The 24,809-nt window shown below is 48.0% G+C and overlaps 1 protein-coding gene across 1 annotated transcript; it reads right to left on the minus strand.

Annotated features, from left to right (window-relative positions):
- Positions 1-208: 208 nt before the first annotated feature.
- LOC149335497 (kelch domain-containing protein 3-like) lies at positions 209-1,276 on the minus strand. The gene has a single exon (XM_089553940.1). The coding sequence runs from the start codon at positions 1,274-1,276 to the stop codon at positions 209-211; it is 1,068 nt and encodes a 355-aa protein (XP_089410066.1).
- Positions 1,277-24,809: the final 23,533 nt, after the last annotated feature.

A 24,809-nucleotide genomic window follows, 5' to 3' on the forward strand; every position in this document is an offset into this window, starting at 1 on the left:
AGAGTCATATAATGCTCTCGATTTAATAACGTCCGCTAAGCAAATAAAAAAGCAACAAGCTTGGTCAATAAAGAACTAAAATAGGCCTTTTGTGGCTAGACAGGTAAACAGAAGTTTTATTCCTACATGATATCCATCTTACCGAGGCACCCTCTAATAGGGTTTGTCAAACACAGTCGCAATGCCTGCTCGTAGAGTCCGACAGGGTTCATCTGTTGCCTTCACCTGTCATGGCATTATATGTCTCCATTACCGTCGGCGCCACGACGCCGATCTCTAAATGGGCATCTATGACCGCCGCAAGGCACAACGTCTCCAATGTGGGTGCAAAGTCTAGCGCGTGCAGATCATTCACTGGCACTTGGGCGAAGTGGTAGGCCGCGACGAGCTGCCGATCTCGTGGAGGCGAGTGACCTTCTCTGATGCTCGTCGTTGTGCGGCCACGAAACAGAAACGCCCGGTCCCCAATCACACAGCAGGCCTGGAACACTCTGGGACAAGGACCCGACCGCCTAGGCCTCACTTGCGTCCAGCGAGACTTCCCTGGGTCGTACTTGTGCAGGTCTGTAACGAGTGTGCGCTGCTCTGTGTTGTAACCTCCATAGACGTACATCTCTCCGTTGTACGCGAAGACGCTATGACTGAAGAGCAGCGTTGGGGCTACGCCTTCTACGTGCGGGCGCACCCAGGTCAAGTTCACAGTGTCCAGGTAATGCACAGTGTTGCTGCCAGGCGTGCTTCCATAAACATACATCCGGCTACCAATAGCACAGCACGAATTAAAAGGCGGGCACGCTGGAGCGTCTCCAGTTGTGTGAACTCGATGCCACTTGTAGGTATCCAGGTCAAGGAAGTGCAACGTACCTACCTGCGGGCTGCCGATGATGTACATTCGGTTCCGCACCACGCACGCAACGCTGCTGAGATAGCTCGGCTCATCACCGCACACCTCAGAACGGCTCCACGTCATTGTGTTGGTGTCGAAGCGGTACAGGTTGTCGTGGGAAGCCAGTCGCTGGCCCAATCCCCGAAGAGCGCACACGTACGCACAGTCGCCGAAGGCTACAACCTTTAAGTCTAAAAACTGCACCGGCCTATCGCGGGGTAGCGGCTGCGTCCTCTCAAGGTACCAGCGGTAGCGCAGAGGGCAGAAAATGTGCACGTCGACGAAGTTCTGTTCAGAGCTGCTGATGTCGAAATAGTATATCTTGCCATTAATAGCGACAGCCCCGTCGTTGACAGCAGTCGGAACGCCTTTCAATTTCAGCGTCCACATCACGAGGAAACAAATATTCACCGTTAAAAGGGGTCCAGATCTTTTCTTGTACCTTAAAGCACGTGAGTACTCGGCGTAAATCTGAAGTGTGTCTCGGTCTGAAAGTAGCTCACGTACTCGCACGCAACGAAGAACTGTCGTTTTTAATAGAAAACCTCATACTAAAATACTATTCCGCGGAATTCCACGCATGCGTCTTAACCTAGAAAATAAACATCGCATGAAAGCACATGGAAAGAAGCGCGTTCAATTTGATAAAGGCTTTCGCTTGATATGACACTAATCTAGCGCGCAGTCAGTCAGCCCTAGAGAAGCGTGCCGCACAGTCATATCTGGTTCTTTGTAAATATGGATGGTTTGTACCAACTCCCGCAAAATTTGATGCTTGTGGGGATATAAGAGAACTGCCTAGTCTAAACCCTAGTGAACTTAACAAATTTCAGGTTGTGACTGTTCCACTGATTTTAAAATTTCCTCGAGGCGTTCGTTCACGCTTATTCCCATTTTGCGCATGCAAATGAAGGTAGCACTTCAACGGTTTCCGATGCGCTACGCTAACTTTGCGCTGTACGCAATCGGAAAGGTGGCACACGTCACCTGCTCTGCTCATTTGGTGGTGTCTGCTGCCAGCCCACTCAGTTTTTTGGGGGCAGGAAAGAACGACTTTGCTCTGATGTTCCATGCCACCTGTTGTTCGAGATCCCGTGTGTTTACAGCACTTCAACTGAGTTCTTCGTCTCTTCCCGAACATTGTTTTCAGTCACTTCTTACGCCGCCACGGTGGCTCAGTGATTTTGGAGCCCGGCTGCTGACCCGGAAGACGCGGGTTCGGTCCCGGCCGTGGTGGTTGAATTTCGGTGGAGGCAAAATTCCAGAGGCCCGTGTACTGTGCGCTGTCAGTGCACGTTAAGGAACCGCAGGTGGTCAAAATTTCCGGAACCCTTCACTACGGCGTCTTTCGTTACTCCGGAGACCTCTTTCGCCGAAGCAGCCGCTTACAGGTAACCACTAGCCCACTTTAGGAGAATGCAGCGGCTCTGCACCGAAACCACTGTGACTGGTAGCCTGTCAAGGATTGTGCACTGCGCTTACGGTAGCAGAATTCACTGTGTCCGGATTGGACAGATGTGCTGAACTGTGCATCGGTCACATGCCTTTTCGTTGCTCTGAGGTGGCGTCACCGGTGTGTGACGCGTCTTGCCAGTTTCTTCTCGTAGCTGGCACGCATGTCTAAAACTCCTACTGAAATTTTACTGAAGAGGAATTTACTGTGAGCAAAATACCAGCGCGGAAAGGTAGTGTGATAACAAAATAACGTTCATACTTGCTGAAATTAAAACATTCTGCGCATTGACCTGACGCAGCGGCCGCGTCAAAACAGTGTCCTATTTTTTGATAGTGAGCGTTCGGAATGGTATCACAAGAATTGCACTACTGCACCATCACTTTATTATATGCCAAATATAATAATGTCAAATAGAATTCCAAATATATGCCAAATAGAAGGGAATAGAATATGTCAAATAGAAAGCTGAACCTCATTATGTACCTGTGCTAGACGGTTTGAGATTTCGAAACCAAATACTAAAAATGAAGTAAATGAGCTGAATAAGTGAAAGAAACATTCATGGTAGAGTATCATGGTTTGCTGGCTCTTTAGTACTTCATTCTTCAATATATTCATAAGGAACAGGGGCGCGGTATTACAGAGAGGCGACCGATAATACAAGAGGGAGATAGATCTCCGCAAACAGTAAACTATGTTAATCACGTTACTTTGAACCATCGTTTCCAAAATGATTCCCTTATCTAAACGTGCCCATTCCCATATCTAATGCGACGGTGCTTGAAGGTAACGCAAAAAGTTAATTAAAAACGTCTTGTGATAGGCCGATTTTAAAATAGGTTAACGAGAGAAATGATTAAGGGTGAGAATGTAAAGTCATGGAAAGAATTTGCGGGATGCAGATTCGCAGGGAAAAACTAATTTCTTCGTTGCCTCGCTATCCAGACAGATGGTATTCTTGTACGAGATAGAACAAGCAATTCTCTTCACGATTCTATGCTTTTCATTGGCGTGTTTTGAAAACGTCCCCCCCCCCCTCCCCCCGAGTCCGCATCCTGCAAACTTTTGTTCACGACTCTACTTAGAAAGGATCTATACCATCCCAGTTTTATTAGATGAACGTACGAGCATGAACCGAGGTCCCGTATCACGGCGCCCAACGCAGGTTACGCGGGGAATATGTGCGTGCGAGCAATGAGTTGGAAGAACGTGGTTGTTGGCCAGTCGGTATGACATCATGAGGAGCAAAACGTCACTACTTAACGCGGATGGTCGGAGAAATTTGGAATCCGCCCGAAGAACCCGTAGGCTAGAGAAGCAGGGAAAACGACGCTGCAGCTTGTCCCTTTTTCTGTTCTTTCCGACTCTTTTTTTTCCCGAACAAAAATCCTATATTGTACCCGAAGCCCCACTCACAGTTGAGCGCACTACAGCACCGATCGAAGTATCGATACAGAACGGATTTTCAAAAAGAGTCTTATTCCGCCGAAGGACGTCAGCAAGGATAAAATTGCTTGCAATCTATCTTCCGGATACAAAAGCGAGCTTCTGCGTATCGCATATATTTTTAGAAATTTGTTGTATATCGGTCCCTGCGGGCGAAGGTAAATAAAATTCCACTTATAGCTACGCTGCCAGAGCGTAGCAGTAAGGACATCCATCTGTCAGATGGATCGGCAATTATATTTTGGCAGGGAAATACTTGAAACCGTCGTTGATGTTCCATTAACATTTGTTTGACAGTAAGATAATCATTTTTTCTTGCTTCTTTGCTTGTACTTGTACAACGAAGTAACTAGGAATCCAAAAGCATTTTTGGTCATACGACGAACTTAGCATACTACGACGCGTACTGAGAATGCTACCTAAAATATAACGAACCTTGTATGCCACCTTGGATATAACGAACATTCATTTGTTAACCTCGGATATAACGAATTTATGTATGCCACCCGTGTACAACGAAATTCTGTATCCTCATCGGGTGCAACGAACATATGTGCTAACATCAGATAGAAAGTACATTCGGCTGCTAACGCATTGAAACGATCTGCCGGGCATCACTAAAAACGTTCTTTAGATGTAACGTACTTTTTGACTAACTAGAGAACAGGTTAACGACAATCTTCTGGGAAATTTCAACACACGACGTGGCCATGTCACAAACAGTGGTCTACTAACTGAGCTACAGCCACGGCTGTCCGACGTACTGCCTTCCAATATGTGTGTTGCCTATTGCTGAGTGTGTTCCCCATGGCTGCACGCAAGCATAAATTAACGTAAGTAAACTGACAGCAGGCCTGCACCACCAATACCGGTTTTACGTACTTCGATCGCTGCTAGAGCCATAGTCCTCTTCGTAATTCGCGCCAACTAAAAAAAAAATAAAAAATTGGAGGCTCCGTGCAGGGGGCCTAACTGCAGTGCCTGATTTATTCTGATCACCACCGGCAAGTTCTACTTTGTTTCGTAAGGTCTTTTCAGACCTTATGATACAGTGGCGGCAACTGAAAAAGGACAAGGTTAATTGGAGGGACATGGGAGAGGCCTTTGCCCTGCAGTGGATGTAGTCAGGCTGATGATGATGATAACGAATGCTCAAATGAAGCTTCAAAGTTTCTAATCGAAATGAGACTCCTACAACATGCAGCTGCACTGCATGACCTCATAACGAAGACACCCAAACATTTTAGCAAGTTGCTCAAAGCGACGCAGCGTTCTCCGCTCCCGTTCAACATCTCAACAATAGATACCTCTAGCATACCATGCATCGTGTTGCCGTTACCGGAGTACCCGGAGGTCGCCCTCCGCCGCTGAGCACGCGCTGATTGGTCCCGATGATGCAGGTGCAAGCGCGGCAGCCGGATACGTGGCGCCGTATGACGCCGCCTAGGCAATTTGCGCAGGCGCATTGACTGCGGGCGGGCTCCCGGCACTTCGGTACCGGTAACGGAAACACGGTACATGGTGGGCTAAAGGTGTCTATTCATTTCTGCACACCAGACAAGGACTTGAGGATGGGGCACATCGACCGCTGTGAACGCGACTTTTAAATAGCGCTCTGTGTGTTTTCCTACGTTCTGCTCTTCTCTGTTGTAACGCTGAATCTGAAGTTGGTAATAGACGAGCCCGCCTATTGCTGTTGATACCGGGTTATGCGGTTCTGCGTTACTCATGGAGGTTGAAAATTTGGGCTGGTTGTTTCATTGATTAACAGGAGGCAGGGAAGCAAGACTGGAAATGAAGGCAGATTGAATATTATCTGATATGCAGACGATAACTAATACCATCTTTAATGGGATTTGTATAACGAGCTTGATAACTCAAGCCGTACCCTGTAGCTAACCCAGCAACAAGCCTTACACTGAAGCATTAGTTTTCGCTTCCCTTCTGAAATTTCTCAAGTTACCCAGGCATTCGTTTTGTTAGTTTTCTTAACGCTTGCGGAAATATTCCGCTATACACTTAACGTAACCAGTTGTGAGAAATACTCCCGGAGCATGTTAGTACCTTGTTTTGCTTGATATAAATCGCTGAATTTATAAAGTGAACAATCCAGACATCCATGAGTACAAACATAAGCACCAACCAAGTCGTTTAGTAGTTTTTGCAGTCATAAAAAAGGCAATCATTGAATTCATATTTAAATGTTTTATTAGCATCTTGTGATCAGACAAACAATCGCTGACTTCAAAGCCACGCGGGGAGGGAGTCAAGTTAAAAGAAACAAAGAAAAGGATGAGGATAGATCAAGTCGAGTGCATAAATACTAGCAGTATTTTACAGTCTGTAATAAATTTAAGGGAAACGAAAGCTCGAGCTGTTGTTCAAAGCTTGTGATTTGTTAGACCAAGCGTATGATAACGACACTCAATTTCTTGAAGGCAGTAGTCTCATAGAAAAAAAATTATATCATTTTGCTGGCAGCTTTATATCTATGAAGGTTTTCAGGCTTTAAAGTAGATTAACAGGAGAGCTCGCAGCCCTGTAAACACCACCAATGTATATAGACAGATTATTCAGCTTAACCTTAATCCATACGGGGACAGTTTCAACATAATTCAGTGTTTTAAGAATAGAAAAAGGCAGAATATTACGAGACATATGTTCTATATGACTCCTACTAGCATTTCTGTATTTTTTTTTGTTATGACTTAAGCAGGCTGGCATTCAGTCAGTGTTCTGCGTCTCTTTGCATAAGCAGGTCTCGGTGATAACCATGTCATGCTTATGCTCAAAGATTGTGCATTCTACGTATTCTGCCTCGTCCAGCATGCTTCTCGCAATAATATTGTTACGGTGCATAGTTGCTAGGCGAAGACGACGTTGTTTTGGGACGTTCGGCAGAGAATGACGACGAGGACGTGGCAGTTTTTGCTGGAGTGATTTAGCTCGGTGTGGCTTCTGACTGTGGCCAGTCCCGTCTGCCGCTGGGCTACCCCCCCCGTGTAATATTTGGTGGAGGTGCTGGGTGATGCATCTCTGTGAGCGCCGTGATGCATCTCTGCGCCTCATAGTCGACTGCCTCCGCAGCGACCCTTCCGATCCTGCTCTACGAATGTTCGTGCTGCATCACTATATTTTGTACCGGCGCAATATGCACCCAGATGGCGCCGACCTCTGGCTCGTCGTCCCGACCCATCTCCGCTCCACAGTACTTGCCCAACTTCATGACGCTCCTACTGCAGGGCACCTCGGCGTGTCACGCACGTACGACAGCGTGCGCAGGCGGTTCTTCTGGCCTGGCCTTTACCGCTCTGTCCGCTGTTATGTTGCTGCTTGTGATCAATGCCAGAGCCGGAAAACACCCCCACTTCCACCCAGTGGCCAGCTTCAGCGCATCGACATCCCGACTGACCCATTTTTGCGTGTTGGTCTCGACCTGCTCGGTCCTTTCCCCCCATCAACATCCGGGAACAAGTGGATTACCGTTGCGACCGATTACACTACGCGGTACGCTATCACGCGCGCTATCCCTACCAGCTGTGCCTCCGATTTCGCCGACTTTCTTCTCCATGACGTCGTCCTACTTCATGGCGCTCCTCGTCAACTGCTTACGGATCGCGGCCCCTGCTTTCTTTCTAAATTGGTCCACGACCTTCTGCGCTCCTGCTCTACCCGCCACAAGTTCACGACGGCCTACCATCCTCAGACCAACGGCCTTACTGAGCGGCTTAACCGCACCCTGACGGACATGCTGTCTATGTATGTCTCAGACCACCATCGTGACTGGGACGTCAGTTTACCTTTCGTGACGTTCGCCCACAATTTCACACGCCATGATACCACCGGCTACTCGCCCTTCTACCTCCTCTTTGGCCGCGATCCGTTGCTACCCTTCGACAGCCTCCTGCCTCACGACCCTTGTACCAGCAGTTACGCTTGTGACGCCATTGCCCGAGCTGACGCCGCCTGCAAAATCGCTCGAGACCGCCTCGACGCTTCACAACTCGCTCAAAAACGACGGTACGACCTTCATCACCGTGACGCCCATTACCCTCCCGACTCCCTCGTACTCCTCTGACTCCCTGCGCGTCGTGTGGGCCTGTGTGAGAAGTTGCTGCCTCGTTACGTGGGTCCTTACCGCGTCTTGCGGCAACTGAGCAATGTGACCTATCGAGGTCGCGCCCCTGCAACCCCACACTCCTCGTGCGGCCCCCTCCACACAGCTCGTACACGTCGCCCGTCTTAAGCCTACCATCCAAACCCACCACCTTAGGACGCCCAGGGACTGTGCTTCCGTCCGCCCGGCGGAGGAGGGGGGGGGGGAGTGTTACGGTGCATAGTTGCTAGGCGAAGACGACGTTGTTTTGGGACGTTCGGCAGAGAACGACGACGAGGACGTGGCAGTTTGTGCTGGAGTGATTTAGCTCGGTGTGCCTTCTGACTGTGGCCTGTCCCGTCTGCCGCTGGGCTAACCCCCCCCCCCCCCGCGTAATATTTGGTGGAGGTGGTGGAGGAGCTAGTGCGGCCTCCACAACGGCCCGCAGTGTGTGGCGGTGCTGGTGCCTGTCACGAAAATCGAGGAGGTGAAGTGATACACTGACAAGCCGAGATAGGCGTACAGAACACAGTGCCACACGTGCGCCCCTATGCAGGTCGTTGTAGAACATGGAATCATCGAACCGTGCGATCGCCTTACGAAAGCGGGACTATTTTCGGGACTGCGGGACTATTTGCGAGCACAAAATATTGTTGACGACGTGATGCACATATAAAATAAAGCAATCATGCTCTATTTGAAGAAGCATGTAAATATTAACTGGAAACTACTCGCCGCAACTTTTCGAACATGAATGGCGATCCAAAATGAAGTCCAGGAAGTAGCCCATGACAGGCAGGTGTCGTGCTGAGCGTCATTGGAGCTACAGTGCTTTTATGGTGAAGCACTTCGGGCATACGATCAGGGCAGTCTTTTCAAACTTATGGAGCAGCCAATTCTTAAATGTCATTGAAATCTACGCAGAGAAAACAGAAATCGAAAAAAAAAACCTGTGATGTAATGCAGACATTCGATCTTCTAATACTCAGCGCGAATATACACAAAGCAATGGAAAGATGGCACACAGAGTTTAAAAATCTCAAATTGTTTACCGCAGGGCGATCGCACCTTTTATATCGGCAGAACTGCTTGGTAAAATGAACAAAAACAAAAAAGGTATTCATCGCAGAAAAAAATGAGACGTATGAACAAGCACGCAGGTATGTCAGACACAAAATCAATGTTCTCTCTCTTTTTTTTTTAACGCAGATGTTTTGCAGATAAATGCCAAGCAGACACGACCGCGAAAGTTCGTTTTGTTTGTTTTTCTACGCTCTTCGCTTTTTATCAATCTGGCTTCATCATTTCCTTTCTGGTCAAGACACCGCATCCAGAGCGCTCTGGAATTGTGATCATCAGGTGTGAGCTTTTTTTATGACGTTAAAAATTGTTGTCGTTGTTTGAGGTGCCTTCTCTAAAATTTGTTGTAAGCATTAGCGTGCACTTGAACGCAGCTGAGAGCGATTGTGATTCTCATCTCCGATACCCTAGATGGGCGCATGCTGTCATCACCATTTCTTAGCCTTGTGGGCACCGGTTCACTCAATAAAGGGCTTAGGTAACCAACTCGCCCAGCACGACGTGTTACTGAAAGGGTTTAGGCTTTAAGAAACGCTCAAAACGTTGGTTTTCGAAAATTGACCGTAAATGTTCTAATCCCAATTCTCGCTAAAGATTTCTATGACTGATGGCAAAAGCACGCATTCTAGCGAGGACCAGTCTGCAAAGAAAAAGAGGGAATTATTGCAAACGTTGATATCGCTGCGAGGGACGTTCCTAAACAAAATAACTTATGTACATACAATTATTGGCAGCAGCAGGCTTGGTAATGGAGATGATTAGCGCTAGGTATGCAGACTCAATAACTTTTTCTGTATTTTCTACTTTCGGTAATGTATTTTCTAGTTTTGCGCTTGAAAATAAAGGTTTTAAATCACGGAAAAAATTCTGAATAACTTGAAATTCTAACGAATTAAAAGCTATTCTGGAGCACAGGTCTATAATGTCCACTAAAGTGAGGATTCTCGTCTGTGCTTCAATAAACTTTGTAATCAACTCTCGACACGTTGCTCGCTATTTTGCTCCGGTCACTATCTTGCGGTCAAACAACAGCAACAATGTTTCTGTGCAACTCGAGAAAACTTAAATGAAATAAAAGCCTTGTCATTTGTTATTCTGTCGAAGAGAAATCCCTCGACTGTTTCCGTTATTATAAAAACCAAGGCAATACCGCCAATAAAAGGGGTAAAACTCCCGAACAGCAACATAAACTAAGTGATTTTCCCTTCTATCGTACACGGCAAGTCTTATTGTTTTGCTTTTATTTTTTTTTTAAGTCAATAGAAGGTTGTCATTTCGTAACCAAGACAGTACAATCACAAATGGAGCGAACTCCATGAAACCGCGGCGGGGAATTTCCTCTACCATGGTGTATTGTACACTACCATGTTGTAGCGTTTTTATATGAAGGCTTCAACAACCGGCAGGTGAAATATATATCATGCACTGTGCAGCAAAAATTGAAAGGTTTTTAAGAGTGGTGACTATTTTAATGTCGTTTTGTTTGTAAAACAAAATAACCAGCGACTCCCCTACTGACACAATTCCTTCGTGGCAATTAAAAGGAGGGCGATAGCCTTGAAAACAAATTTTTCCAGCACTTATCATGGGTATCTACAGGCGCGTTGACAGCGTCTCGTTGCACTTCAGAAGTGTTTCAGAGCGTAAAATGACCCCGTGAAATCACTGCGATCAGGTAGATTTGTCAGTTTGCGCTTCCTCATTTCGTAGACAACACCTGTTGCGTTGGGTACGCGAATCTGTTCACATTTTCTCTCTGAAGTCTCCGCTGCACAAAAATAACTTCCGGTTCTCCTCTCTTGCAGTGAAGCTGATGCCATATCCGCTCGCTGATCAGAGCCATGGCCGATGCCGCGCAGCCTAGGCCGTAGATGAAGAGGTACACGTGGAAGGGCTGCGGCGCGGGAATGTGCTCTCTGTTTCGTGGAGCCGCCGGCTTTTGGTGTCGCGCGGCCAGTCTGGCTTCAGAAAGGGCGCGCAGCGTGCGACGGTGCTGGTACCTGCGAGGAAGATGGCAGATACGCAGCATCGCAGTGAAGCGTCGAGAGAAAGCAGCGAACAGACGCTTACACGTGCAGCCCTCTTGAAACACGAACACGTCTAAATGGCATCGGTGTCAGTAAGATCTGCTTGCTACAGCACTAGAAATCGATGCTTCGTATAGAAGGTACAGTAGGAACAACTCAATGCTTTTCCTTTGCTCTCCGTTACTCTTTTTCTGGTGTTACCTATTGACACTATTTTTGTTGCAGTGGTAAAAATCTTCCTTCTGAAACAACTGAACTAGTTTCTTGATAAGACAAAGATTACAAAATTGAACAGTTACATCGTGCAAGACGCTTTGGATATTTACAAGAAAAAAACTGAGGCACTAGAAGACCTTTTTACCTAACTCTCGCTGTAACACTTGGTGCTGTTCATATTCACTGGAGACCACTCTCCGAACAACCAGAATAACGACAACATTTGAGCACTGCGCATCGCTTGAGACGGTGGCGCAGAATACGCTGCGTTGACACATTCTTTTTGTCGACACCCTATCTCGACGAAGAAGCCAAAAGCGAACATGAATGCACAGGTGTAGAAACGCCTCTGGGCATGTTCCGCGGCACAACGGACGATATGAAATATCCACTTACCTAAGTGGGTTCGTTTCTAAAAAAAGGAGCGCTTGGTGCTCCATGAATATTCGCTCTCCTGGCACGAGATTCCACCACGACGCCTCGGCGACAATGTCCTCACCACAGGTGGAGAGCACAGCGTGAGTGCCTTTGGCGCCCAAACGGAAGCAGTAATCTATCTCCCGATTTCCTTGAACGCAGCCTGACCAGCACTTTCCCAAAGCTTTCATAATCGCTTCTATGTCGGGTGACATTTCGCCGCGGAACTTGTAGAAATCCCACACTCCTGCCCAATGGTTCGTGGCACAGGGTAGCATCGAGCCCTTCTCGATGAGAAGCTTCAGCTCCGCTAAACTACCGATGTCCTTCGAAATGCTTGGAACGCTTCGGATCGCTGTGATGGTCGTCTGAATGTAGTTCCCGAGGAAGAACATGCCGACAGACCAGGCTACAAGCATGAAGCTGCGCTGAGCAAGCATGTCTGGGGGACTTTGGGATAACAAGCAACAAATTAGATAAAGACAAACCTTAGACATTGAAAAGGGGGTTTGTCTCAGGAAAAGCTTCCTGGTTCCCCACAGGCTGAGCGACACGAATGCTCCCATAGATATAAGAGCGATGAGTAACCAGATGAACGAAATCCATGAGTCAATGAAGGCTAGTTCGAGGGCGCTACCCTGCCGAGAGAAGAAGCACATTTCTGCGGGAGGATACTGGGCGTCTCTGAATAACCCTGGAATAAGCAGGACGCTGCTCAGAAATGGAAGGAGAGTAGTGTCTACAACTCGCGCTCTGAATAGTTTTACATCGTATGTTCTTATGAAGTGCAGACTGTTGTTCAGTGCCCTAAGCGCGTCGACTAGGGCAGCCGCATCTGGTGTCCTCAGGGCATTCTCTATAGTAGTGCCTAAAGAGTCCGTGCCAAAAACGAGCTCTCTTTGTTTGGGGAAGGAGTTACCTGGTTCGCCTGGATTAAGAAAAAGCTGATGAGGCTCCATGATCTCTCGGACATGGCATCTTCTGAATCGGTCTGCCGGAGCATTGATATCCGTGGTTGTTAAGCTGGTAACGTGGCAAAGTCCTTTGGGGAACTGTCTTAGAGCATCTTCGTGCCTGTCAGCAGAAACAAACCAGCGCACGAACACGGCCCCTTCAGCGAAATCCTCTAATGCTTTCTGCACTTCGAGGCTGTGACTCGAGTACCAGGGCGCAAATACAAGCTTATTCTGAAAGCCAAACGACCACGCAGTTCTCCGCGAAACGAAGCAAATTTTGGCGTCTCTTGCATTATAGGGTTGGAAGTCGCAGAACAGGTCTCTTAGCGAGGCCTTTACGAATGTCAATGGAATCGGTAGGTCGTTAAGTCTCGCACCAAGCTCTTTGGAGTGCTCCGGGGTGTAAATGAGGATACTTTTAGCAAGGGAAGCCTTCGATGCTTGCATAACACAAATCATTGTCGAACTTATGCCAGCAGGAGCATTGTGGGGAATGATGGCGAAAACAAGAAAGAAAAACGAGAAGGACGATTGCTCACGAAACATTGCTCAGTATGACGTGGAAGTGTTTTTCTCCAATAATATCTCTTTGTGCTACTCCTTAGCTTTTCTGTTTATCCATTTGGTGTCACCAGGAGGACAAAAGACACCATTTACAGATGCATTTTACGAAAATTCTTCGAGTCCACCCAAATATCACACGAGGAATGAACGTCTATCAGCCCCTTTTTGGGATAGAAAAAGTTGGTGAGAAAATTAAGCTTTTCCCAGGAGGGCAGCCTGAAGGGCTTGCAAAACTATTGCGACTTCCGTTATAGTTTGCGGCTCCAGGATAGTGTTTTCTTAAAGCTACTCTTAACTGGTGCAGTCTCTCACGTCTCCTAGACAGCGCGACTGAAAGTGGACATGCAGTGCTATGTGTTTCTGTCATTGTGTACTGTTTATAATTTTTAAAAAGGAACGGTGTCTTGTTGGTGTTTTGTTTCTGCCAATCGAAACTGTCGCCAAGCTCCACTTCAAACATATGAGCCCTATTGAATCCATGTATTGATTCCGGCAAACTTTTCCGCGCACAAGCATAGAGATACGGATCAACTTACATGCAACCTAAGACATGGATTTAAAAATCAATGCCGGAGAGACGTATCTCGCTTTTGAAAACAGGTTTGAGACTACTGCTTTCCTACGGTCCCGCACAAAAAAAATTCAGACACACGCTTCACCTCTTGAGGCTTGGAAAGGTAATACGCTCAGCGTGTGTCCTCTCTCTGTAAGCGTGTTTGAAGCATATGCACAAGCCGTGAGCGCAGATGATCTTAAAACACGGCCGTCGAGTGTTGCGGACAACCTACGCTCGTTTCTGCCACGTGTACTACTTGGGCAACAGGTAGGAATACGAAACCTAGTTAAGCGTTTAGATAACGTTCTGGAAAACTGGACAAAACGTGCTGTGTCCTGCTTCATCGTGTTATCTTGGAACGTACGGTCTCAGTTAACTATTGCAGCAAGCTTGCCGGTAAATATAAGTTGTGGAGTGTATAGCGCATTATATAGCGGGCCATAAAAATATGCAGCTGGGGTAATTTACTCTTAAAAATTCTGATCAGTGCACTTCTGGCAACTCTCTTGAGAAATACGCTATCTGTATGCCTCGAGTTTTCCATTTCTTTACGCTTCCGCTTTTTTTCGGCGAAATCCGCAAAGGAACGTACCCGACAGTGCTGTACAGGAGTATTTTTTGAGCGGGAAAATGTCTATGAACGCAGTTTTTTTACAATATATGATTTAACTGTAACCATTAATATATCCGCAGATGACCCGACGGCAGTCTTGCATTTTATTTTGTCTTAACGTTTTTCCTATCGTAAAAAAACGTTCGCCATTGGTTTTCTATTATAGTCTTAGCTCTTCGATGCGATCGATGGAAGCACTTTAGAAAACACATTTTGCTACATATCAGAAGAATGAACCATTGCCTTCAATTCTTCAATACTTCAATACTTGAATCATCAAAATTTTTGTCGGAGAATATTGGACACGAAAGCTGGCCGCCAAAGGACGATTTGACAATAGCCTCTCAAAAAGCGGACAATCCGCGTCAACTGCCGCCTCCAAACAATCCCAATAACCGGATGGGTGAAGCTTGACGCAAAGTGTGCAACCCAAAACTGACGTCATGAGATTAGATGCGTGCTGACACGTGAATGTCTTCCATACTTTTTGTTTCACCCGTTCGCAGTTGTGTTCGTCTCCAGGGTACATATTAATAAGCAGTAACGACCTCCTTCATCCTCTCGCTTTGTTGTGTAGCGTTAAGAGGGCTGGCTCCATGTGCGGCCTTGGTTTCGAATCTTACTTCTGGTGTTCATTGTTATGTGCGATCGATGGTATTGTACATTGTCCCGTTGTAGTGACGGCAGTCCAGCGGTCAGGAAGAGAGCAACAATATTTGCAAAGGAAGTTCTTTATTTGGGCTGACTTGCGCCCGCAAAATAACTTTACAGCACAGCAGTGGCTTAAACAACAAACATGCTTGTCAGTCGCCCAACTACGAATGCCCGCCGCTCGCGGCATCGCTCAATTTAAAGCCGGCAAGGAAACATCGAGATAACAGGTCTAGATCATCTACAGTAATCTGGAAAAACGTAGATGTAGCTCTTCTTGGCAGTGATCAATGGAGATTAGTCCGGTCGCTTCTCGCGTCACGAACAAAAGTGATAACATCCCTATCCTTCGGCCTTCAGCGCGAACGAACGGACACTACAATGATACGTGGCATTACCCCCCTCCCAAAGAAGCGTCGCCTCGATGCTTCATAATAGAAAATAAACACGGGGAATGCCAACTTCGAGTCTTTTAGCGTTCATAATATCGTTTAAGGCGTACGGCATCTTAAGGCGTATGAAGCCGCGCAAGTCTTCTGGCTTCCTCGGCGCGGTGAAGGTAGGCGGCGACGTTGAGGCTGTCTTCGTCTGAAACGTGCGGGAGCATTGCGTCGAGTGTTGTTGTGGGCTTCCTGCCGTATACAAGTTGGAATGGGGTAAAACTGGTTGTCTCCTGGACGGCAGTGTTATAGGCGAAGATCACGTAAGGCAGAATGGTGTATCACGTCTTGTGTTCGGCGTCGATGTACAGTCTTTGTCAAAAGTTTATAGCCCAGGGGGTTTGCTTCTAAGCCTTGCACTGGGACTCCTGTAGCATTCATGGCAGCCCTACCCATTGGAGAAGACAGGACAAGAAATCTTTTTATCTTCAGGATATTTGGAGCGCTGGAGATGCATTACGAACCACGCAGTGTGGCTCAGAAGCAAACCCCCTGGGCTCCAAACCTTTCACAAAGGCTGTACATGGAGAGCATGTATGCGATGGTTTTTCTCAGACGCTCTCTGAGTCCGTTGGTTTTCTGATAATAGGCAGTTGTCCTGCGATGGCATGTCTGACTGTAGTTTAAAATGGCTTGCGTGAGCTCAGCTTTAAAGGCAGTTCCTTTGTCTGCGATGAGCACTTCTGGGGCACCGTGTTGCCGGAGAATTCGTTCGACAGAAAATTTTCCGACCTCTGTTGCCGTACCATTAAGCAACGCTTTTGCTTCGGCGTAGCGGTTCATGTAGTCAGTGGCCACGATGATCCACTTGTTACCTGATTTTGAAGTCGGAAAGGGGCCTAGGAGGTCTATGCCTATTTGCTGAAAGGGCTTAGTTGGAGGTGGTATGGGGTTCAGGAGTCCGGCTGGTCTAATCGGAGGCGTTTTGCGTCGCTGACACTCACGGCACGTTTCCACGTAATGGGAAATGCCGGCAGCTAACCGCGGCCAATACTACTTCTCCTGGATGCGATGCAACGTGCGACGTATCCCGAGATACCCTGCAGTCGGCTCATCATGACATGACTGCATAATGTCTTGCCTGAGATTTTGAGCACGACAAGAAGGTGCACTGTCCTGTTGGGCGCGAAGTTCTTCAGGAGGACGTTACTGTGAAAGACGAAGGACGACAGTTGGCGCTTGAACCCTCGGGAAGGCGATATGGTCTTCGCTTTCAGATAATCAACTATGCTTTGCAACTCAGGATCTTTTTTTTTTTATTCGTGAAGTCTGCCTTGAGGCATAAGTTGAGAAAAGGGGGAGTGGAATGTAGGTTACAGAAAGTTAAAAGAAGGAGTGTAGACCAGTTTCGGCGAGGTACTCGCATAGGCTGCTGGTGAAGTGATTGTCCATAGTCCACTTCACATAGTCCCCGTCGCGGTTCCACCACAGGCCGACCTCCCTGAGGAGCCGTTTTCTAATAGGGGCCGTCGCTGGGCAAGTCCACAACAGGTGCCGCACATCACAAATGTCCGGTGCAGCGCCGCATTGAGGGCACCTGTCAGTTGCTGGCAGATATTTGTCACCCCACCGATAACGGACAGACGGGGTCAGGGCCGCCCCTGCCCGAATCCGGCGCACTGATACCTCCTCCTGCCGAGTTAGACTACGGGGGAGAGGGTGCGAACACGGAGGAATTAGAGCGCGTGTTCGCTGGCGCAGAGCTTGTGAATCGGAGACATGGGACAGGAACGGATCTGGGGGAAGAGGGGAAGGTGGCGGGTCGTCTGATGTGTCAATGTGAGTCATAGCATCTGCTTGAATGTTATGTGGATCGTGAGCATGACCGCGAATCCAGTGCATGCGTACAGGACATGGGTATTTTGCGCAGAGTAGGTGAATTGATTGTGTAATCTGGAATGTGCGTCGAACAGCCTTAAGCTGTTCAAGGGCGGCGAGGGAGTCTGTATAAATATGAACTGCATTGAATGTGGGAACGAGCGGAAGGGAAGCAATGGCATTGTAAATGGCTTGAAGTTCCAATGCCAGGGGGGTACATGTATCTGCGGTGTACGTCGCACGAGAGTTGAGATGCGGATGGGAGGGACTATATACAGCAGTAACTCTCCGCTCTGCAGTATGTGATGCATCGGTGTACAATATGCACCCTTCAGGCAGATGCGCGGCTGATACCGACGGGGAAACAGTGGGGCGATTGTCTGTGAGCTGACAATACGACCACGGAGGGAGCGTCTTTAAACGATGAAGTTGTAGAGACTGTTTGCGAGCTCTGTTTGCCACCCGCTGGTCGATGAGTTCACTGAGAGTATTAATTTGGGCGAACTCCTGAAGCACGGGTATGGGTGTCAAACGAGGCAAAAATGTTATTGCGCGCATAGCCTCCCGATTGATAGCTTCAAGGGAGTCCCACTGTCTGCGGGTAAGACGTTGAAATTGTGCCTGATATATTATTCGTGGCTGAAGGATAGAGCGCATAAGCTGGCGGGCCGTATGAGCAGGTGTGCCACCAGATCGCATAGCTATGCGACGAATCAGACCTATAGTGGCGTGAGCTGATTTACGTGTGGCTGTCAGCCAAGGGGTGCCAGTCCCAGAGGTATGAAGGAGGAGGCCAAGAATACGAACAGTTTCTACCTGAGGAATCGGAGAACTATCTACTGTAAAGTTTAAAGGGACTGCTTTCCGTAAGCCGGCTTTGTTTCCAATGCGAATGAAACATGACTTAGTAGGCGAGAGGGTTAGACCCAGAGGTGGGAGGCGAGATGTCAAGACATCTAGCGCATGTTTGAGGGCCGACTGATGGATAGACGCATCTGGGTGACAGCACCACAAGGTTATGTCATCGGCATACGCAAGCACACGGATAGAAGGGATGGTTTCTAGGGCTCTAACAAGAGGAATAAAAGCCACATTGAATAATGTGGGGGCGAGAACGGAGCCCTGGGGCACTCCTCTATTGGAAGTGAAGTTACCAAAGGGCTTTCCATGGACTCGTACACTGAAGGTTCGATTTGTTAAAAAGGCGTGAATGGATAGGAGAAACCGGTGAGGGAGACCAAGAGTTTGAAGGGAGGCAAGAATGGCAGAGTGAAGGATGTTATCATATGCCTTTGTTATGTCTGTCGCGATCACCGCTCGAACGAGGTGACTCTGCGGAGAATGGTGAAGCACGTCAGTAGCCAAAGTAGCAAGACCATCCTCCGTTCCAATTTGGGGACGGAAACCTATTTGGGAATCTGGGTAACAATCGTGTGATTCTAGCCACCACGACAAGCGTGCGGCGAGAATGCTTTCGTAAAGCTTGCAGATGGTAGGCGTGAGAGAAATTGGACGAAGGGCCGAAAGAGATACTGGAGGCTGACCTGACTTGGGTATTGGGACCACAATAGAATGCTTCCACTCTCCAGGGATGACACCAGAACGCCCCACTTGGTTGAAAGTATCCAGTAGGGTTTGCAAAGCAGACCCATCCAAGTTACGGAATAAAGAGTTTGGTATGCCGTCGTGCCCGGGAGAAGTGGTAGTCTTGAGGCGTTCAATGGAGGCTAGCAATTCTGCCATAGTTAGATCAGAAGTAACCTCATCGGAAGGCTCTGTAACCGATAAGACTGGAGGAGATGTAGGGGTGCAGTCATGGTGTGGAAAAAACTGACGGGCCGCTTGTTGTGAAAATGAATCTTCGTCCACATTCAGCGCGAGGCGAATGCTTTCAGTGTAATCTGCAACCTGAGAAGGGCGCTCCATGGCGTGAAACACTCTCCAAAGATGTCGATTGCCCTGCGTAGAGGACAGGCGGGCACACCATGCAGCCCAGCGTTTCCTGCCTAGTTGCTTTGCATAACGCCGCGCTCGGGCGGTAGCGCGGTGAAGAGAGGGAAGAGCCAAGGGGTCTTCAGGGTTGCGAGAAGCATAATGATCGGCCTGGCGACGAAGAGCCCACAGATTCAGGAGGTGTATGTCCAGGTTTGGGTCGCCTTCATTTACAGTACTGGTAATAGTATGAGTTGCAAGAACATCAGAGAGGGTAGACACTGCTGAAGACGGGTTGAATGTTGATAAACGATTGTCAGCGCGTACAGAGTCCCGTGATGTTATGCGTACGCTGCGGCGTACTTTCCGTAGACGCGAAGGAGTGAGGGAGATAAAAATAGGGCAGTGATCACTACCCCAAGAATCTGATTCAACATCCCAACGAGGGTTACCGGGCCCTAACCACCAAGTCAAGTCAGGTGAATACGGGCCACCTCTTGGGCGGGTAGAAGTATTCGGGTGGTTTAAAAGTTGAAAGGAATTATCTGAAAAGCTGCCTTGGATGTGCGCACCCCTTGTGGAATCTGCTGGGTAACCCCACGAAGTGTGTGCGCCGTTGAAGTCTCCACCAACTAGAATAGGGATACCCGGGTTGGTACAACGAAGGAAACGTACCCATCCAAGATTGGGAGATGCGGAGCTAGGACGGCCATAAAAAGAAACTAGAATAAGAGGGGTGGGTGAGACGAAGACGAAGATCTGGTGGGTGCATACGTGTCCGATTCTAGCTCTTTGTTTTCGAGTTGTTTTGCCTGCTTTCTCGAGTCTTGCGTGGGTGGGACAGTGCCCTCCGTGAGAACGAATGCCGAAGACGCCCCTGCGGAGAGATTCCCGGCCAGGTGGGCAGACTCTCAAGTGAAAAAACTCAGCCGGAACCAAAAGGCGCAAGCTATGCTTAGCTCGGCGCTGCCGAGCGAGGCCGCGCTACGCGCCTGCATGAATTCTGCGTTGTCGACGACAGCTACGCGGGCGCCCGCTGTGTTACCACCTGACGCGGCCTCCACGTCTACGCTACCTTCAGCGCCTACGGGTCTCCAACCTGCTCAGTCTCCCGATGCCACGACACTGGTCTGTGCCATGGACTGCTCCACCGCCTCCGTGCCTGTGGCACTCCCTCAAGAAACAGTGCCCGTCACACCTGTTCAGCACTCCCATCAAGGGTCGACACCAGCGCCTGAGCCCCTGCAGCCTCCACTGATGCCTCCCGTGAGTCAAGCCTCGCTACCACCTGCTGCTCACTCTTTCCGCGTCACCATCAAGCCCACACTGCGCTTTGATATAACTGCAATTCCTGCCCGGTATGTTCAAGCCACAATTGACCACGCTCTTGGCTCTTCGAACTACTGCGGATTCGTCGTTCATCGCCAATCTAACACCATCACGGTAAACTTGCCATCCTTGGTGAACGCCCAGAAAATGTGCGCAGTTACTCAGATCCCCCTGGACAATAGCAAGCATGTCCCGGTGCAAATATATTTTGCATCTAGTCCTGACACCCTCCGCTTCATGGTTTATCATGTTGACAGCACAAGTCCTCCGGAGGAGGTGCGGGCTAACATACGCTGCAAGTCTCACGTAGTACTGCAAGCACGGCCTATGGGACGCCGGGGCTCATACCTGCTCGTTCTGCAAGGCCCTTTGACTCTGCCGGAGTACCTTACTTACTACGGTGCGATTATCAAACCGCAGCCCTTCCGACCACGTCGTATTTTTTGCTATCATTGCCACAAAGAAGGCCATATGCAAACCACCTGCCCTAATCCTGCTGCTGTGGTCGACATGAATGAACCATCAGTTCTTTGCGCCTTATGCAAATCGCCGGACCACGATATACGCTCTCCCGCTTGTCCAAAGAAGAAGCGAGCGAAGAAGCTGCACAAGCCATCTGTTAAACAGGATATTCCTACAAGTAATCGTTTTGCTGCCCTCGCATGTGATGACGACGACTTCCCTGAGCTTCCTTCAACTGACCCCGCTGCGCAGCACCCGTCTTCTCAGCACCCGTCTTCTCGGCAGCGTTCATACGCACAAGCGGCTCGCCTTCGTGGATCAAATGATACACCAACACGACCAGTGCATCCCTCACAAGTGGATTCCACAGATGAAGACGCAGCTTTAGAAAATGCTATCGTGGAGGCTCGCCGTCGACTAGACGAACTCACCCAGCGCCGGGAACAGCGTCGTTCTCACTCCTCTAGAAGAACATTAATCACTCGGGAGCAATCTTCACAGGAATCACCCCCAATAACCACTGGACCACAATCATGTGCCGACCACCCGTTAACCGTGACTACCCCGACGGTGGATAAAATATTGGCGCTCATGAAGCAGTTGACCTCCCTCATCATAGAAGCTCTTCGGCCTCGCCATGGATAGTGCATCATCTATGGTGGTGCAGTGGAACTGTCGAGGCTTTGCTAATAAGGCCACTGAGGTGAATATCCGCCTTCGTGACGGAAAGTTGAAGGCATGGGCGTTCCTGTTGCAAGAGCATAATTCACTACCACGCCTTTCGGGATTCTGCGCATAAAATTCACCCTCGATCCCTGATCGCCGTTGCATCGCCTCCTCCCTCACCCCAGGTAAATCTGCAATTTATATTCACAGCTCCATTCCCCATACTCCGCTAGACCTTTCACGGTGGTGCAACACACGTCAAGAGGTCGTCGCCCTTCTTGTTAAACCAGCAACTCAGGATCCGAGCGGTGCTGCTGCGCGAAACCGCTGGCGTTTACCGGTGATGATGTCCTAAGAAACGTCGTCGTCTTCCTCTTCCGGTGGGTACACGCTTTCCCTGGACTTGTGCAAGGTTTACACCGGGTGAAATTCTTGGGAAATGGCCGTTAAACGCTACCTTGAGCAAACGATATTATCTTGTGCCATGGGGCGAAAAAATTCACTAAAAAGCCTTAAAGCTTCACTATCGCTACCATCATCATCATCATAGATAAGGGTACTCCTCGTGAAGGACGCCTTCGATGCTTGCATAACGCTGAGCATTGTCGAACTTAAACCGCCTGAAGCGTCTCGGGCAATGATGAAGAAAAGAACGGAACCTATCCTAAAGGAAATACACTTACATGATTGATTGCGAAGCATCGCGGAGGTCGAGGTGATGGCCTTGCGGAAAAAGATAACTGTTTCTACGACTTCGTGGGAGCTTGCCCAGCCACTTTATGGAACTAAGCTATCAAACGCTAAAGAGATACTTGGCACGTTTTTTTGTGATTATACTTAAAAGAAGCACGTTCACCCTTACACGATCAATACTCAAGCTCTAATACCTTCTTCTTTGCACTCTGTTTCAGGAAAACGAATGCCCATATTAACGGAAAAGAAGCATGAAAGGTTTAGAAACATGAACCTTTGTTTCTTAACGAGGTTTCTGTGTCGTTATGGACTGGGTCTGGCGCGATCAGTGCTCAACTGGACAAGTTACCACGCTAGTAACCACGGGCTAGTTACCATGGTACGCAACTGAGCACCACTGATCAGAGCTGTGTTTGTCCCTTTCCTTGTGTTATTTTCGACACTTACATAAAAACGCCTCCCTGCTCTTAGCTGTAAAACGGTCGCGTGCTTCCACTCCACCTTTCAATGGATTGTTACTTCCGTCTATTGATCCAAGAACCACTTTTGTACCGGTGAAAGATTTCAATAAGAAGATACATGCGAGCAATCGGAGGATTGGGTTGGAAAAGAAATTGCAGCCAGCTGCTTATTTGCTTTGGAAAAGGCTAGAGAAAAAGGGCTCTAACTTCTTCAATGAAATGTAATTTCGGCACGGGCTTCATATCCGCCACACTAAAAGGGATTTGAGAAAAGCCGTTGCTATGTTTCGCAGTTGGCGTGCATAAGAAGCCACTAGTGCAATCGATCTGAGGACAAAAAAACAAAACAAAAAAACAATGCGTGCTGGGAAGAATGTGAGTCGCCGGGCAGACGAGTCTTATGGCTCTTGGAAAAGCGTTATTAAAGTCAATATCAAAGCAAACTCGGTGTCCTTCGGTGCTTTGCCGGTCACCAAACATCTTCGGAACCGTAAGAGGAAGAGATAAGTATTGCTCTAGGCTGCCGAGCTTCGATGAATCCCTGAGGAAGATAGCACCTGGGCGTCATTGGAAGATCTGAAGGGCGTCAGTACGGAAAAATGAGAGATCACTGCTGCGACCCGCATTGAGAGAATGTGAAGGAATTCACGCCTCCTCGGCATTCGCCGCCTCTATTCGTCTCTCTTTATCATTTTCTTTTTTTGGTTATTTAATTTAACTCAGAATTAGCGTAATTATGTTACGCTTTAATTAAAGATCGATTGATTTACTCCGATTATACCCTCTTTTATCTAGATGAAGCATCCTGGTTTTTCAAATTTGGCGCCGTGGTTGCTTTCCCGTCCATTTTCTATATCCTCGTCCAGCCTATTCAAGCGTCCAATGGTTTTTGCTGATAATTAACTACTCAATGTATGTGAGCGAAACTTTCTGTTCGATTAATTATCTCTCATCGAATACGTCTCATTTCATTTAAAAAAATTTTCACTGTTTTGCCGTTTATGGCTCTTTCGCGTTTAGTCACTTTCGACGTTTTTTCGAAATTTTTGTTCTAATTAATTAACTAACCGTCCTATCGACATAACTTTTTTTTCGCAACATCTTTGCATCATCCTCTTTCGAATACAGTCATTCGTTTGCGCAATCCATTTGGAGAACGTCACAACTGCTGCGGACACGTTTTTGTTTACACGAGCCCACCGACATAGTCTAGAAATGCTTCCGCATTAAAATGAGTGAACGCCGCACTGTGCTGTTTGCGCAGTGCATATTGTTGATGAGTACGTGCTATGGGCACTTTTAAGTGAGCACTGAGCTCTGTCATTGTGCTAATTGCACTTTGCTATGGGCACTTTGGAGATCACAATGAGGTTTGTGCATGTTTCCAGTATACATTGTACACATCCTTCGATGACGCTGGATGGACCTGTCCCCGGAAATGTGAATAGGCTCGTCTAGGTTTCTGCGACTGCTCCCTCATGCATGACGCTGAGCATTAAAGACTAACATGTGAATTTTAAACGTGCCGCAAACCTAAATATTCCTGTAGCGGCCGAACCTTTTCGGTGCGTGGGCAGAATGTAATTTTTCAGTCAGATTTCAACCTCTTAGGGAGAGTAAGCTATGAGTATTAATATATTTGCGCACCATTTCACGACAAGTTTTTGTTTTCACTCAGAAAGAATTGAAAATACTTCGACTAATTTGTGAACTGTATGCTAATGCCAACTTGTACTCAGGCCGTACTAGACTTGTTCCACTGGCCATCTGGAGATTCCTTCCTTCTACCGTTAGGGCTGCTATAAACGCTAGGAAACGCTAGACTTGCTCTTTCGCTGATAACATTTCTCGTCTTGTTTCTCTCGATGAGGTCCGGTTAGGGGACGCAAGCCACGTATGGCTTATGCCTATAAATGCCTGTAAAGCGAATGCTTATGCCCCTAACAGGTGGCAGGTGGCGTTGGAAAGCACAACGAGTGCGCTTATATCATATTCCTCCTATCAATAGGCTATGTATTACTGTGTTCTTATCGACACGGAAAGC

Source organism: Amblyomma mixtum, chromosome 7, assembly GCF_055824585.1.
Source record: "Amblyomma mixtum isolate Tamu chromosome 7, ASM5582458v1, whole genome shotgun sequence".
Taxonomy (NCBI): Eukaryota; Metazoa; Arthropoda; class Arachnida; order Ixodida; family Ixodidae; genus Amblyomma; species Amblyomma mixtum.

Bases quoted from the DNA above. Each gene is read 5' to 3' on its own strand.
- LOC149335497 (XM_089553940.1), bottom strand. From the start codon at position 1,276: ATGTGGACGCTGAAATTGAAAGGCGTTCCGACTGCTGTCAACGACGGG.